This window comes from Panthera uncia, chromosome C2 (genome assembly GCF_023721935.1).
Source record: "Panthera uncia isolate 11264 chromosome C2, Puncia_PCG_1.0, whole genome shotgun sequence".
NCBI classification, from domain to species: Eukaryota; Metazoa; Chordata; class Mammalia; order Carnivora; family Felidae; genus Panthera; species Panthera uncia.
This window is the reverse complement of record NC_064810.1, coordinates 150,242,844-150,259,224: the sequence shown is the minus strand read 5'-3', so window position 1 is coordinate 150,259,224 and position 16,381 is coordinate 150,242,844. Positions and strand designations below refer to the sequence as shown.

Genomic DNA, 16,381 nt, shown 5'->3' with positions numbered 1-16,381 from the left:
TGTCAATTATGAGGTGAACCAGACTGTATATTGGAAAGTCTGAGGCCACGTTGATTTATCATATATAAGCTACCCCAGAACTGTGGCCATGAGCACTGGAAATGCAGCCCATCCAAACTGATGCGGGCTGCAAATAGAAAAACATATTCCAGCCCGTATCAGTTTGGATGGGCTGCATTTCCAGTGCTCGTGGCCACAGTGGGCGGCTTGTGGCTACCGCATTCTGCAGCGTGGCCTCAGACTTTCCAGCTGCCTGCCGGGTCCACGGCTGACTTTGCGATAAATAGGCGGTCCCCATCCGAACACTCCTAGTACACACTCTGTCTCGAAGAATTTCTTTTCAAAAGTTACAGATACTACTAAGAGAGATCCTGGCAATTCTTACCAAATACCATATTCCTTTAATTCTGAGTCATAGTCTCTACCGTTCTCCCATTTTAAAATTTCCAGAATTTTACCTGGGATTTGTGTATCTTACATAGTGGTGTGTTTTCACCCTCTGAAAAACTATTAATCAGATTGCTGCTGTGTCCGAGTGATGACCTTGTAGAATGCTGTATTTTTGTCATCCATCAAAACAGTTTTGTGACTTGTCGATAGCAAAGTGGAGCACAGAGACATTTTCGTTTTCCCGACTTTGCTGTCTTAGGTGACATTCTTACTATTCTTTGCTGCGTTTGAAGATGCTGGGAACTTTTGTCATCCTTGATTCACACCTCTGTCCTTCTCAGCCCCTCACACATGTGCATCACCACACGTTTTAGGGCGTGTGATCGACTTACGTTCCCTGAGTTACTAGGCAGAGAAATCCTGTGTCTCCCTTTAAATGTGCACTAGCAGCGCAGTACCTGACCTGTACGACTCTCAGGACATGGCTTCCCACTGAGCTGCACTGCATGTTTCTAACCCCGCTGCTCTTGCCACAGTCTGGCCGCCATCTTTCATGTGGTCTGGTCTTTTGGGTTAACTTCCCAACTGGTGTCTTTGCTGCTGGTCTTTTTTCTAAGCTACTCATCTCTTCTTGTCAGAGTTCTTTTCTATTTTGGAATGAAGATGTGATCATACCACTTCTCCTCCTAAGTACCTCCGATGGCTTCCCGTTGTCCCAGTGATACCTCCTCCGGTTCTGTCTGTGTCATAGACGAGCTCAACGTAGGCTTGTTCTTCTCCACATTTTACCTTTGGGCATGCTTTTCTGTGTGCCTGAAGACCACTTTCTCAAGCTTTGCGGATTAGTGCAGCTGTTGCCATCTGTCAAATTTTGGCTTTAAAAAAATAAGCTTTAAATTTAACTTTTACTTAGAAAAAAAAATCTGAGTCAATCTTTGCACACAGTTTAAAGATCAAATAACATAAAAAAGTATAGTGAGAAAATGGTCTATAATGAAAGCGTATGCCTGTTCTCTGTATTCTATATATATCTGGCCCCCTTCTCTCTCCACAGGTAACCATTCTTTTCTTTATTTTTTTAAGTTTATTTTTTAAATTTATTTTTGAGAGGGAGAGCGAGCAACTGGAGGAAGGGCAGAGAGAGAGAATCCCAAGCGGGCTCTACGCTAACAGTGCAGAGACCGACGTGGGGCTGGAACCCACGAACCGTGAGATCATGACCTGAACTGAATACGAGTGGGATGCTTAACTGACTGAGCCACCCAGACACCTCACTGTTCTTTTCTTTTCTTTTTTAAATTTAGTTAAGTAAAAAAACCCAAACAAAAACAGTTCATCCGTTTTTCCCAGTCATCACCACCACCCTCCTCCCTCCCCGCCCCCCCCATCCTCTGGCAGCCACCAATCTGTTCTCTGTATCTACGAGTTTGGTTTTAAATTTTTACTTATTTATTTTTAGATTTCACATACGAGCAAGATCATTATGGTATTTGTCTTTCTCTGACTTCTTTCACTTGGCATAATGTTCTCAAGTCCATCCATGTTGTCACAAATAGCAAGTTTTCATTCTTTTTTATGGCTGAATGATATTCGTGTGTGTGTGTGTTTGTGTATTACAGTTTCTTTATCCATTCAGTTTTGTATGGACACTTACGTTATTTCCATATCTTGGCTATTGTAAATAATGCTGCAGTGAACATGGGGGTACTTACATCTTTTTGAGCTTATGTTTTTGCTTTCTTTGGATAAATACCCAGAAGTGGAATTGCTGGATTGTATGGTGGTTCTATTTTTAATGTTTCAAGGAGCCTCCACATTATTTTCTATAGTGGCTGCACCAGTTTACATTCCTACCAGCAGTGCACATGGGTTCCCTCTTCTCCACATCCTCATCAACATTTGTTATTTCTAGTGTTTTTGTTTTTAAGATAATAGTCATTCTAACATCTGTTAGTGGATATTTCATTTTGGTTTTGATGTGCATTTTTCTGATGATTAATGATGGAAAGCATCTTCTCATGGGCCTATTGGCCATCTGCGTATCTTTGGGAAAAAATGAGTATTCTGCCCATTTTTTAATTGGATTTTTTTTTCTTTTTGCTGTTGAGTTATATGAATTCCTTATATATTTTGTATAGTAGCCCCTTATCAGATATTAGCCCTTATCGACATATCAGATCAAATATTTTCTCTCATTTAGTAGGTTGCCTTTCCATTTTCTTGACGGTTTCCTTTGCTGTCCAGAATTCTTTTAGTTCGATGTATGTGCCACTTGTTTACTTTGGTGATTGTTGTTTTGCTTTTGGTGTCAGATTCAAAAATTGTCACCAAGACCTGTGTCAAGGAGCTTACTGCCTATGTTCTCTTCTAGGAGTTTTATGTTTTTAAGTCTTACATTCAAGTTTTTAATCCATTTTGAGTTAATTTTTTGTATGGTATAAGATGGCAGTCCAGTTTCAGTCTTTTGCACGTGGCTGTCCAGTTTGCCTGACCCAACTTATTGAAGAGACTAGCCTTTCCTCTGTTGTGTGTTTTTGGCTCCTTTGTTGTAAATTAATTGACCGTCTATGCATAGGTTTATTTCTTGGCTCTGTCCTCGTCCGTTGAGCTCCGTGTCTGTTTTTATGCCAGTACTATACTGTCTTAATTACTATAGCTTTACAATATAGTTTGAAATGAGGGGACAAGGTGTTGCCTGCTTCGTTCTTCTTTCCCACAATTGCTTTGGCTATTTGGGGTCTTTTATGGTTCCGTACAGATTTTAAATTTATTTGTTCTAGTTCTGTGAAAAATGCCATTGGGATTTTAATAGAGATAACCTTGAATTTGTAGATTGCTTTGAGTAGTATGGACATTTAACAATATTAATTCTTCCAGTCCTTAAGCACAGAATTTCTTTACCTTTGTTTATGTATGTTTCAGTGTCTTTCGTCAGTGTCTCTTAGTTTTCAGAGCACAGGTCTTCTACTTCCTTGGTTAGATTTGTGCCTACATGTTTTATTCTTTTTGATGCAATTGTAAGTGGGATTGTGTTATTAATGTTCTTTCTGGTAGTTTATTTATCAGTATCTAGAAATGCAACAGATTTTCGTGTATTGATTTTCTGCCCCACAACCTAATTCATTTTTTGGTTCTAACAGGTTTTTGGTGGGGTCTTTAGGATTTTCTGTGTGTAATAGGTAACCTGCAAATGGTGACAGTTTTATGTCTTCCTTTCCTCCTTTCCAGTTTGGGTGCCTTTTACTTGTTTTTCTTGCCTAATTTCCCTGGCTAGGACTTTCAATACTGTGTTGGATAAAAGTAATGAGAGTGGGCATCCTTGTCTTGTTCCTGATCTTAGAGGAAAAGCTTTCGGCATTTCACCATTAAGTATGATGTTAGCTATGGACTTGTCATGTTTGGCCTTTATTATGTTGAGGTACGTTCCTTCTGTACTCACTTTGTTGAGAGTTTGTATTACAAATGGATGTTGAATTTTGTCGAATGCTTTTTTGTCATCTCTTGAGATAACCATATGATTTATATCCTTCATTTTGTTCATGTGTATCACACTGATTGATTTGCAGATGTTGAGGCATCCTTGCATCCCTGGAATAAATCCCACTTGATCGTGGTATATGATCCTTTAAATGTATTGTTGAATTTGGTTTGCTAATAATATTTTGTTGAGGATTTTTCCATTTATGCTCATTAGGGTACTGGCCTATAATTTTTGTGTAAGTGTATGGTGTCTTTGTCTGGCTTTGGTATCAGGGTAATGCTGGCCTCTTAAAATGAGTTTGGAAAAGTTCCTTCTTCTGTTTTTCTGGAAGAGGTTTAAGAAATAATAATTAGTATTAATTCTTTTTTGGATGTTCAGTACAATTCACCTGTGAAGTCTTCTGGTCCTGGACTTTTGTTTATTGGGAGGTTTTTGATGACTGGTTCAATCTCATTACCAGTAATTGGTCTGTTCAGATTTTTCTACTTCATCATGACTTAGTGTTGGTAGGTTATATGTTTCTAGGAATTTATCCGTTTCTGCTAGGCTGTCCAATTTGTTAACTTGGAATTTTTCATTGTAGTGTCTTACGATTCTTGTATTTCTGTGATATCAGTTGTAACTTCTCTTTGATTTCTGATTTCATTTATTTGATTTTTCTTTCTTTTTTTTTTCCTGGAGAGTCTAGATAAAGTTTTGCCAATTTTGTATATCTTTTTAGAGAAACCAGCTCTTAGTTTCATTGATCAATTTTCTATTGTGTTTTTAGTCTTTAGATCATTTATTTCTGCTCCAATGTGTTATTTCCTTTCTTCTGCTAACTTTGGGCTTCATTCAGTCTTTTTCTAGTTCCTTGAGGTGTATGTAAAGTTAGGTTGTTTATTTGAGAATTTTCATGCGTCTTGAAGTAGGTATTTATCACTATGGACTTCCCTCAGAACTGCTTTTGCTGCCATCCTATAAATTTTAGTGTGTTCTATTTCCATTTTTGTCTCAAGATTTTTTTTCTTTTGATTTCTACTTTGAGCCATTGGTTGTTTAGTAGCATGTAGTTATTCTCTACATATTTGTGAATTTTCCAGTTTTCTTTGTGTGTGTTTTTTAAAAAAATTTTATTTGGGTACAGTTGACACATAATGTTACGTTAGTTTCAGGTGTACAACATAGAGATTCAGCTTCTCAATATGTTATGCTACACTCACCATAACTACCATCTATCAACATACAATGCTATTTCAGTATTATGGACTATATTCCCTGGGCTATGCCTTCTAGTTTTCTTTGTGTAATTAATTTCTAGTTTCATACTGTTGTGGTTGGAAAAGATGCTTGATAGAGTTCAATCCTCTAACTTTATTAAGACTTGTTTTATGGCCTAACATATGACCTATCTTGGAAAATGTTCCATGTGCACTTGAGAAGAATGTGTATTCTCTTGCTTTTGGATGGAGTATTCTGTATATTTCTGTTAAGTTCATTTGGTGTAATATGTCACTTAAGGCCATTATTTCCTTATTGATTATGTATGCCTGGATGATCTATCCATTGATGTAAGTGGGGTTTACAGCCCCCCACTATTATTGTATTACTGTCTATTACTCCCTTTAGGTCTGTTAGCATTTGCTTTATATATTTAGATGTGCATATGTTGGGTGCATAAATATTTGTAAAAGTTTTGTCTTTTTTGTTGAGCTGACCCCTTTATCACTCACTATGTGATATCCTTCTTTGTCTCTGATTTTACAGTCTTTGTTTTAAAGTCTTATTTTGTCTGATATTCTCCCTGGCTTTTTGTTGTTGTTGTTTACATTTGCATGGAATACCTTTTCTCATCCTTTTACTTTTGGTGTGTGTATCCTTACATCTAAAGTGAATCTCTAGGGGTGCCTGGGTAGCTCAATTGGTTAAGCGTCTGACTGGATTTCAGCTCAGGTCACGATCTCATAGTTAGTGGGTTCAAGCCCCGCCTTGGGCTCTGTGCTGACAGTGCAGAGTCTGCTTGAGATTCTCCCTCTCTCTCTCTCTCTCTCTCTCTCTCTTCCCCCATCCCACTTGGTCTCTCTCTCTCAAAAACAAATTAACTAAAAAAAATAGAGCGAGTCTCTTGCAGGCAGCATATAGATGGGTCTTGTTTAAAAAAATTTTTTTTAATGTTTATTTATTTTTGAGAGAGAGCATGAGCAGGGGAGGGCCAGAGAGAGAGAGGGAGACACAGAATCCGAAGCAGGCTCCAGACTCTGAGCTGTCAGCACAGAGCCTGTTGTGGGGCTCGAACTCACAAACCGTGAGATCATGACCTGAGCTGAAGTTGGTCACTTAACCGACTGAGCCACCCAGATGCCCCGGATGGGTCTTGTTTTTAATGTATTTAGGCATCCTGAGTCTTCTGATTGGAAAATTTAGTCCATTTACATTTAAAGTAATTCTTGGTAAGTATATGCTTTTTGCCATTTTGTTCATTGTTTTCTGGCTGTTTTTGTAGTTCCTCTCTGTTCCATGCTGATTTTCCTGTTCTCTTTCTTTATGGTTTGATGACTTTCTTTGGCTGTATGTTTATATTTCTCTTTTGTGTATTTATTATAGTTTTTGCTTCGTGATTACCATGAGACTTACATAAAACAACTTATAACAGTATTTTAAGTCGATAACATAAGCTTGATTCTGTTGTAAAGCCCAGCGTTATAATCACTCCATGACATTTTTGTTTTCGATGTTACATTCTACATTTTTTAAATAATGTTTATTTACTTTTGAGAGAGAGAGAGAGCACAAGCAGGGGAGGGGCAGAGAGAGAGAGAGAGACAGGGGATCTGAAGCAGGCTCTGCACTGACAGCAGCAAGCCCCATGTGTGACTTGAACTCACAAACCATGAGATCATGACCTGAGCTGAAGTCAGACGCTTAACCAACTGAGCCATCCGGGTGCCCCTCATTCTGCGTCTTCTTTTTATCTTTATTCATTATTATAACCATAATTATTTTTACTGTTTTTGTCTTCTAACTGTAAACTAGCTTTATAAGTGATTATACAGTAGGTGAAACAACCACCTCTCTCAGTCTTGAAGGAATGGCCTCATGTAGGAGATGAATCTTAATATTCAGCCCTGCCTGAGTTGTTGGTTTTCTCTTAATCCTTTGTGCTTGTCTGAGCAGCCTGTTCTATTTTTTAATGGTTCCCAGTAGTTGAGGAAGTGCGGCCACCTGTCAGTATTTCAGAAGGGAGGATCTCAGCGCCTAGATTCATGCTGACTGGAAGCCCGACCCTCAGGTATCAGCTTTTAACCGTAGGCAAATGTACACAGTCCTGTGGGACTGTAAGCAAGTGTGAGTCCTGCTGGCCACCAGAGGTAGGCAATCTGGGTAGGTACCCTGGGTGGCAGTCCCAAAACTCAGGGCTCCAAATGAATCTATAAGCTCTTTTCTGGGTGATACTGGTAAGCTGGAGCACGGCAGAGGCAGGGAGAGCCCCCTAATGACATGCACAGCCTGTGTTCCTTGAGAGCAGCTCCACTGGCCACAAAATGTGAGCCAAACCTGAAGCCTGCCCTTCGGGCCAAGGTTCCGGGACAAGCAAAGAGGCCTCCTTCACAGTAAGATTTCAGGGTGTATTTCAGTCCGCTCTCTGCGCAGCGCCCCGGGGGTGGCAGTCTGCGAAGAACCGGCTCTCCAGTTGCCATAGTCCCATGGGGTCCAGAAACGCAAGCCGCCCCAGCCACCAGGGCCTGGTGATCCAGGGGTGTCCTGTGGCCAGTGTGGCAAAAAACGGGACCAGACGCGTCTCATCCAGGAGACGGGTGCTCTGGAGGATGGCAGAGGGTACGCTCGCAGATGGCCCAAGGAAAAGATGACATTCTGCCCTCACGTGCTTGTTTCAGCAGAAGCCTTCTCCTTAGGCCACCGTCATGGTGATTAGCCAATAGGCCTCCTTCACAGAAACTGAACTCCTGCGTCTGTTGCCTCCTGCTTTGCCCTTGGGGTGGTAGCTGTCTAAGACCTTTTTCCTGTACATTTATGCAGGATCCATGACCAATGTCCACTAGAGCCAGGAAATGTAGCAGTGTTCCCTGGCAGCAGCTGTAAAAATTGGGACCCCAGATGGGGTTCCTTTCTGGGTGACATTGATTATGACAGTCTCATGAGACTAGGCACACAAGCTCCCCTGACCTCCAGAGCAATGTGATCAGGAGGTGTCCCCTACCTTGGCAGCTGCAAAAATCCAGGCACCAGATGCACGTAAAAGCTGCCTTCTGGGAGAAACTGGTGCTCTGGAACGTGTCAAAGGGAGCATGCAAAAATAGCACCCGCCAGTCTGTGTCCCTGGAGAGCGTTCTGTGGCCTCCTAGATGTGTGTGTTAAATCAGATGTCTGCCCTTTCAGGCAGACGCTTTAATGTAAGCAAGTGCGTCCCCTTCACTTGAAGTCTGGGTGCAGTTGGCTACCTGTGAGCTGGGCCCCGGGTGGGTGAGTCCAGGCACCTTGGTGAGCCCTTTAAGAATGGTTACTCAGATCACTACAGTTTGTGGGTCTCAGGATGTGAGCCCTGTTGGTTTTCAAAGTTAGATGTATTGGGGGCTTGTCTCTGAAGTATATGTCTTAAAAGTTGGGATGCCCAGTGTGGGTTTCAAACCCTTCAGTCCTCAGGGAGAAGTTCTGGGTTTTGAGTTTCCTCCCAGTTGTTGGTTGTAACACTGGGGTTGGGGTTTAGCAAGGTTGTATCTTAGCCTCTCCTGCCCTCTTCAGTGTGTTTTTTTCCCCTCTTTGCCTGATGTGTGGTCATCACTCAGCCAGGCTTTTGTTTCTTGTTTTGTTTTTTTGAAGAGGAAATTGTTTCATATGTAGTTGGAGACACAGTGTGTCTGTGGGAGGAGGTGAGTTCAGGACCTTCCTATGTCGCCATGTTGAACCAGGAGTCAATGATTAGTTTCTGTAATAGTATTCCAGTGTTTTCTTATGTAAACAGAAACAAAAATGAAATACGTTATTTTTTCCCTTTTCTACCAAAAGTTTGCTTTTTGAATTTTTTTTTTTTTTTGCATCATACCGTTTTCCCTTACAGTTTTTTTTGAACGCCTTAAATAGAATTAATTGCATCTGTGTTCTTTTGGTACTCACCTATATTCATCACTTCACTTATAACATGTAACTTTTTTCATACATACATAATGTGTGTAGGAAAATATTAATGTATCTGTCCTTTCTCCTAGATTACAAGCATTTGGTGGGGAGGGGTTTTGTTTATCATCTCTAGTCTTGAGGACCTAGCACTGTACTTGGCACAGACCAGATACTTGGTGAATTCGAAAGAGGAGGCACGTGGCACGGCAGGCAGGAACTCGTTTGGGAAGAGGGACTGGTGACATCTTCAAGGAAGAACGGAGAACTCACATAAGTGAGCTTAAGTAATAGCCGGGTTCCAACTCCAAGCAATCCCACTGGGAGGAAGTTTCCTTTTGACATGGGCTGCATTTTAGTGATTTGGCTTTGGTGTAATAACCAGACTTTCAAACATGATTTCCATGGTGCACATTAACATTGAATTTAATGAGTTTTCTTTATTGTTTTTACTTTGAAGTAAACAGTCCTTTTTTTCCCTCCTCCAAGAGACTAGGGTACTTTTATAAAGGAAGTTACAAAATTGTTTCTTAAAGTACAAAATAGTACAGAAGGGATTCTTTTCCTAATTCTTAGAGGGTTTACTGTAGATTGGTGTCCCACAACTGTCACAGGAAGTGTCAGACACCGCTGATTGTCGTATTAAAACCTGAGCCCAACTGAATAAGTAGCTGTAGAGGTGATCCTTTCAAAGGTGCCTAAACCACATTGACATAGACGTCCACACAGGATATGCCGTGGTAGAATAAAAACAGTAAACCGAGACCGTGGGCAATAACATTGACAAGAGTTTGTGGTTGCTGGTGTTTTAGGGGTGGAGGCTAGGTTCAAGCGAGCCTCAGTGGGGAGACGTCTGAGGAGGCTGTTACCAGATTGGCCCTGCTTATGTTGCCGGAAGGGGTTCAGTCTTTCTCGGTTGGTCTGTTTCGTGACAAGTGGCATTTAAAAGTAAATTTTCCAAGTGTCCCCGTGGTTCGTTGCCTTATTTTGTGCCAGGGGCCTGTTTCTTTTTGTTTGTTTTTGGGGATGATGGTCCTGTCCAGTCAGCATCTGTTACATCAGATACCCGTTGGTTGCTGCTTTTCCTGTTTAGCTTCTTACTCAGCAAACACTTGTCCTGTCTTCATTACTCAAATCTGATCAATATTCCAATTCCAAATGTTCTTTCAGCACAAAGGTTATTGCAAGATTTATAAGATCAAGAAGAGGTCTGGACTGCTCTGTATGATAAGTCAGGGCAGTTATCAAGACAAATGAAGAAATCTAGAATGGGCAATAGCCTTTACAAGGTAATCAAAGCAGAAGAGAGAATGATTTGAATACCACATTTTCTAAGTAGGATTTTTGGACCAATAAGTCACATATACTTTTTCAGCTTTGTTTTTTGTTGTTGTTGTTTGTTTGTTTTTGTTTTTGTTTTTTGTTAAGTTTGGGGCAAATGGAGACATTACATGGCTACTAATACACTGGACAATAACATATATATATATATATATATATATTTTTTTTTTTTTTTTTTCTTTTTTTACATAGACTTTAGTTGAACATTTTAGCCCAGAGAACCACTGGTGTTGTTGGGAGGCACATGTACAGATGTGCAGGTGTACTGAACCAGGACAAAGAATCATTTCTTGATTTTCACGGCTTTTCCAAAGGGTTGGGGAAGGCCTCCGCAACTTCTTGTGATCAGTACGTTACTAGCTGGTTGAGCACTGCTGTGCCTAAAAGTACTAGTTTATAATTTTTTTTAAGTTTATTTATTTGAGAGAGAGAGAGCAAGCACAAGTGGAGGGCAGAGAGGAGGAGAGACAGAATCTGAAGCAGGCTCCATGGCATCATAATTAAGTTTATTTATTTATTTTGAGAGAGAGAGAGAAAGGGAGACAGCATGAGCAGGGGAAGGGCAGGGCAGAGAGAGTGAGAAAATCCCAAGCAGGCTCCACACTGTCAGCACAGAGCCCAGCTCGCGACTCCAACTCCAAAACCATGAGATCGTGACCTGAGCCAAGAGCAAGAGTTGGACGCTTAACCGACTGTGCCACTGAGGCGCCCCTCTACTCGTTTATATGAACGGGTATTTTCTGGAAGTCAAATCCTAACGTGGAAAAGGGCCGAGTCCTGACACACAGGCTCTGTGTCCGAGTTCTGTCACCACCTGGCGAACACCTGCTGGTTGTCGCTTCAGGGGAAAGACACTGCTCAGTGGGCTTTATGGGGTGGGGACAGGGGGAGCGAGAGGGAACAGTGATACCATAGGAATGGCGAGCGTGGTGCTTAAAGTGGGACATGAAAGAAGGTGTGTAGAGCATAGTCATGACCGACCATAGAAACAGCGGTTTGTGCCTCCAAACTGGTTAGGTATTTGTTTCTCCTTCAGAGGTGGTTTTCCATACACTGCATTGCCTCTCTGCGATGTTCTTTTTGATATGTTAATTCACACTTGTTTGTTTGTCTTTATCCTAAAGGCTCGTGAAGAAGAAATGACTGCTAAAGTAATGGACCTCCAGACTCAACTCGAGGAGCTACAGAATAAATACCAGCAAAGGCTGCATCAGGAGGAGAATCCTAGCAATGACAAAGTGAGGGCAACTGGTCTTTGCTGCTGTTTCTTAAAGACACTGTCATTTCTGTCATTTGATTTGCCTGCTAACTTGCATACCTACCTCATTTAATCCTACCCAAAACCTTGAGGAGAGAGGTTTTTGCCTCTGTTTTATAGGCAGTGAAACCGAGGTTCATAGAGGTTAAATAAAGTGTCCAAGCTCACACTACAAATGTTATGTTGGGAATTTAAACCTCATCTGCCAGACTTCAGAGCCTAGACATTTCTTTTTTTTTTTTTTTAATGTTTATTTATTTATTTAGAGAGTGTGTGTGTGCACATGAGTGGGAGAGGGGCAGAGAGAGAGAGATAGAGAGAGAATCTCTGCACTGTCAGTGCAGAGCCTAACACGGGGCTCGATCTCCTGAACTGTGAGATCATGACCTGAGCCAAAAACAGTCAGACGCTCAACCAACTGAGCCCCCCAGGCATTCTGAGCCTGGACATTTCTTTCTTTCTTTCTTTCTTTTTTTTTTTTCTAATTTTTAAAAAAATATTTATTTATTTATTTTGAGAGAGAGAGAGAGAGAGAGAGAGAGAGAGAGAGATTGAGTGTGAGCAGGAAAGGGGCAGAGAGAGAGGGAGACACAGAATCCGAAGCAGGATCCAGGCTCCCATCTGTCAGCACGGAGCCCGATGTGGGGCTTGAACTCACGAACCGCGAGATTATGACCTGAGCCGAAGTCGGATGCTCAGCCGACTGAGCCACCCAGGCACCCCTGGACATTTCTGTTACAGCAATGCTTCTTAGTCTTTTCCTTAGAAAGAAAGAATACAGCGGAAAGTGAACCTCATTGCCCAGGGGCTTAGGCAAAAAGCGTCCATAGAAAATTGGATGATTAAAAAAAAGTTTGTAATGTTTTTATTTATTTTTGAGAGACAGAGCGTGAGTGGGGGAGGGGCAGAGGGAGCCAGAGACACAGAATCCGAAGCAGGCTCCAGGCTCTGAGGTGTCAGCACAGAGTCCGACGCGGGGACTCTCAGGAGCATGAGACCATGACCTGAGCCGAAGTCGGACGCCCAACTGGCTGAGTCATCCAGGCACACTGAAAATATGATAATTTTAAATTTTTATATTCTGTGCTAAATATTCATATAGATCTTATATTCTCTTCTATAATACATCCTTATTTGTAGTCACATAAATTGTTTTTGGTTATTTATGAGTAAGAAAAACAATTTCTGTTTTTCTCCTTGGTTAATGGACTAGAGGCAAATGTAGTGGGATTATTTTGGAAAACGGGACTGGATTCAGAGCTCCCTGGCAGTACATAAGTGGGCGTTTTTAGGGTTCCAGCCGTATAGTCGATGCTATGAAGATGGGCCATGTTTGCCGTGTGGGCCCCAGGTCGAGACGCCGGACAGGGTACCAGCCTGAGGCCATGAGGTTCGTGACCTCCTCGTCGGGAGCTGTAGAGGATTCATCATAGAATGTCGGTTACCAGGGAGCAGTTTTCTAGACAACCCGTTGCCTGGGTCACTTCTTCCATATGGGGAGGAGAAGCCTTTATAAGGGGCTCTGCTGTGCTGCGCTACTTGGTGCACATATCTTAGCAGTTAGCACCCAGCAGGTATTTCTTTGATAGTTGCAAGTTAGTTTTCCTGTTTTTGGTTTTTGTCGTCTGGTCACGATTTGAATATACCAGGTGCTGTTAAACATTAATTCTCTGAGGAGAGTACATGTACTTCGCTACGTGTTCTTTTCCTCAGTATCAGAATAAGCATCGTTGCATGTAGTGTTACTTCGACCTGTGCTGGGATGCCTTCCAGTATTGAAACATGAAATTAATATTCAGAAGGTCTCCTGAGTCCTTTACCTTGTGTCAAAAGAAAGGGGAGAGAAATTGGGGCGGCTGGGTGGCTCAGTTGGTTAAGCATCTGACTTTGGCTCAGGTCGTGGTCTCGCGGTTTTTGAGTTCGAGTCCTGCGTCGGACTCTGCTGACAGAGCGGACCCACTTCAGATCCTCAGTCTCTTTCTCTCTCTCTCTCTCTCTCTCTCTCTTCCCCTCCCCTGTTCTCTCTCTCAAAATTACATAAACATTAAAAAAATCCTTAATTATTATTTCTACGCTAAAAAATGTTTTGTTTTATTCTTCATGAGTTTTTATCCTTTTTGAGCATCTTTGATGCTTCTGGGAGACAGTGAGTTATATATCAGTGTTGAGTTCAATGAAGAATAGTTTGTGATTATAGCTTCGAGTGGATTCCCAGAAATTGTCCTTTAGAAGTTTCCCTAAGGGGCCGATATGCTTTAAATAGATGTTAATATGTTTAATTTTTTTGAATCATAGAAATAATAAATGAATATATTCTTGTTATAAAAGAGATAATACGTAAGTATACAGAATGAGCCTTCTCTGGTGGGCACCTGTCCTTGCCAAGTAGTAATCATTGTTAGGAGTTTGGTGAGTGAATTTCCAGTACTTTCTCTTTGTGTTTACTTATGTTGGTGTGTATCCACACTACAATAGTTTGTGTAACAAAATAGATGAGGTTGAAAGCAAATATTTAAAGTTGTCTCATCTCAAATGTTATCACTTCCAAAAGACTAAGTTTTTATTTTCTAGTTATTTCCTATTATTCTATTTTATTGTTTCCTACAGATTTTAGTGTAGTATCCACTCATTTTTTTTCTTTTCCATTTTCAGGTAACAATTATGGAGTTACAGGTAAGACTAGTTCTTCACTGAATTTGACTGAAGGCAGTATATTGTATTGTATTGTGTATTGTATTGTATTCAGGAGTATTTTGTGTTTTAAGTTGAAACATAAAGGTAACTGTTTTAGCAAGGAAAATTTTACGAGGCAATATAGTAGTATATTCAGGCGGTGATGAAATTCATACGCGCTTCAGATCTGACTTTTGTTCTTTCAGACTCAACTAGCACAGAAGACTACTCTCATCAGTGATTCAAAGTTGAAAGAGCAAGAGTTCAGAGAACAGGTACGGGTTTAATTGGTGCCTTCTGTGTTGAACTGACGGCCTTAAAATTTACATTAGTATATACTTGGATCTCATTTAGCTAATTTTTTAAAAAGACCTGATATCATACTGATTTAATAGTTGGCTTTGCAATTTTGTCTTGCACAGGAAATTTTATTCCCAATTCTGAATGTGCTAGAGGATATCTCTTAAATTTGTGATCGATCGCATGTATTTAAACAAGAACATTTGCATCTTACTCTTTCCAGTGCTTAACATCTTGGATAAGAATTTTTGTTTAATTTGTAATAACTTAAGTTTTTTAAAAAAGCAATTTTCTGGGGCACCTGGGTGGCCCAGTCGGTTAAACATCTGACTTCGGCTCAGGTCATGATCTCACAGTTTGTGAGTTCAAGCCCCGCATCAGGCTCTGTGCTGACAGCTCAGAGCCTGGAGCCTCTTTGCATTCTGTGTCTCCCTCTTTCTCTGTGTGCCCCTCCCCTGCTCGCTCTCTCTCTCTCTCTCTCTCTCTGTCTCAAAAATAAATCAACATTAAAAAAAATTAAAAAAGGAATTTTCTCGTTTTTATCAGAGGGAAAAATATATTTGACATCAATTTTGACTACTTTTTCCTAGTGGCTAAATTGTCTTCCTTGAATAAGTTTTGTCCATATATTGTCCAATTATTAGATTTCAAAAGGATTATGTGTATGTGCCTAAAAGGATGCCCAAGCATAAGAGTCCCAGTGTACGTGTGTCTGTGGTGCATCATCTTTAGTAGTCTTTCTTTCCGAACTCTGGAGAGAGAATGGCACAAGTCAGCAGGCTGTTTGAAGGCTACATCTCTGGGGATTTCCCAGTTTTCTTAAAAAGTCATACATACAAAGATCTTGATAATCGTTGAACTTAGGTAATGGGTGGGCATATAGGCATTAATTGTACTATATTGTCTGTGGCTGAGTAGGATAGAAAATTTTCACAATGTTTTTAAAAAAAATTATGGACGCTAAGTCCCAATGCTACTTAATTTTTTCCTACTTCCCAGTGGTTTATCTTTTCTCATCTATTCTCCAGATTGCTGCCTGAAAATTCCCTTCTTTTAGCATCCTCAAATTTTCCAACTGCTAGCATGGCAATTTTTGTATTAGTTATTTTTATGGTGGCAGAATACACATAACGTAACATTGACCATCTTAACCAAAGTGCATAGTTCGTTGACATTTAGTTCATTCACAGTGTTGTGAAACAATCACCATTATCTAGTTCCAGAATTCTTCATCACCCCATCAGAAAACCTCCTAACCCATTAAGCAGTCATTCCTTGTTACCTTTTGGCAACCGCTGATCTACTCCTGTGTCTGTGAATTTGCCTGTTAGGAGTATCTTTTGTAAATATAATCATATAAAACCTAGCTTTCTTTCTTTTAAATTTTTTTTAACATTTATTTATTTATTTATTATTTAAAAAAAAATTTTTTTTTTAACGTTTATTTTATTTTTGAGACAGAGAGAGACAGAGCACGAACGGGGGAGGGGCAGAGAGAGAGGGAGACACAGAATCGGAAGCAGGCTCCAGGCTCTGAGCCGTCAGCCCAGAGCCCGACGCGGGGCTCGAACTCACAGACCGCGAGATCATGACCTGAGCCAAACTCGGACGCTTAACCGACCGAGCCACCCAGGCGCCCCAACATTTATTTATTTTTGAGACAGAGAGAGACAGAGCATGAACAGGGGAGGGGCAGAGAGAGAGGGAGACACAGAATCTGAAACAGGCTCCAGGCTCTAAGCTGTCAGCACAGAGCCCGACGCGGGGCTCGAACTCACGGACCGCGAGATCATGACCTGAGCCAAACTCGGACGCTTAACCGACCG

General features: G+C 40.9%; 1 protein-coding gene across 6 annotated transcripts in view; it reads left to right on the top strand.

Annotated features, from left to right (window-relative positions):
* GOLGA4 (golgin A4) overlaps positions 1–16,381 on the top strand; it is a 126,978-nt gene that overhangs the window by 86,846 nt on the left and 23,751 nt on the right. For all 6 annotated transcript variants that reach the window (XM_049629026.1, XM_049629028.1, XM_049629025.1 and 3 more), the window contains 3 exons: positions 11,449–11,562; positions 14,235–14,255; positions 14,462–14,530. In XM_049629026.1, coding sequence (XP_049484983.1) covers positions 11,449–11,562; positions 14,235–14,255; positions 14,462–14,530 — 204 coding nt within the window. The remainder of the gene's footprint in view (positions 1–11,448; positions 11,563–14,234; positions 14,256–14,461; positions 14,531–16,381) is intronic.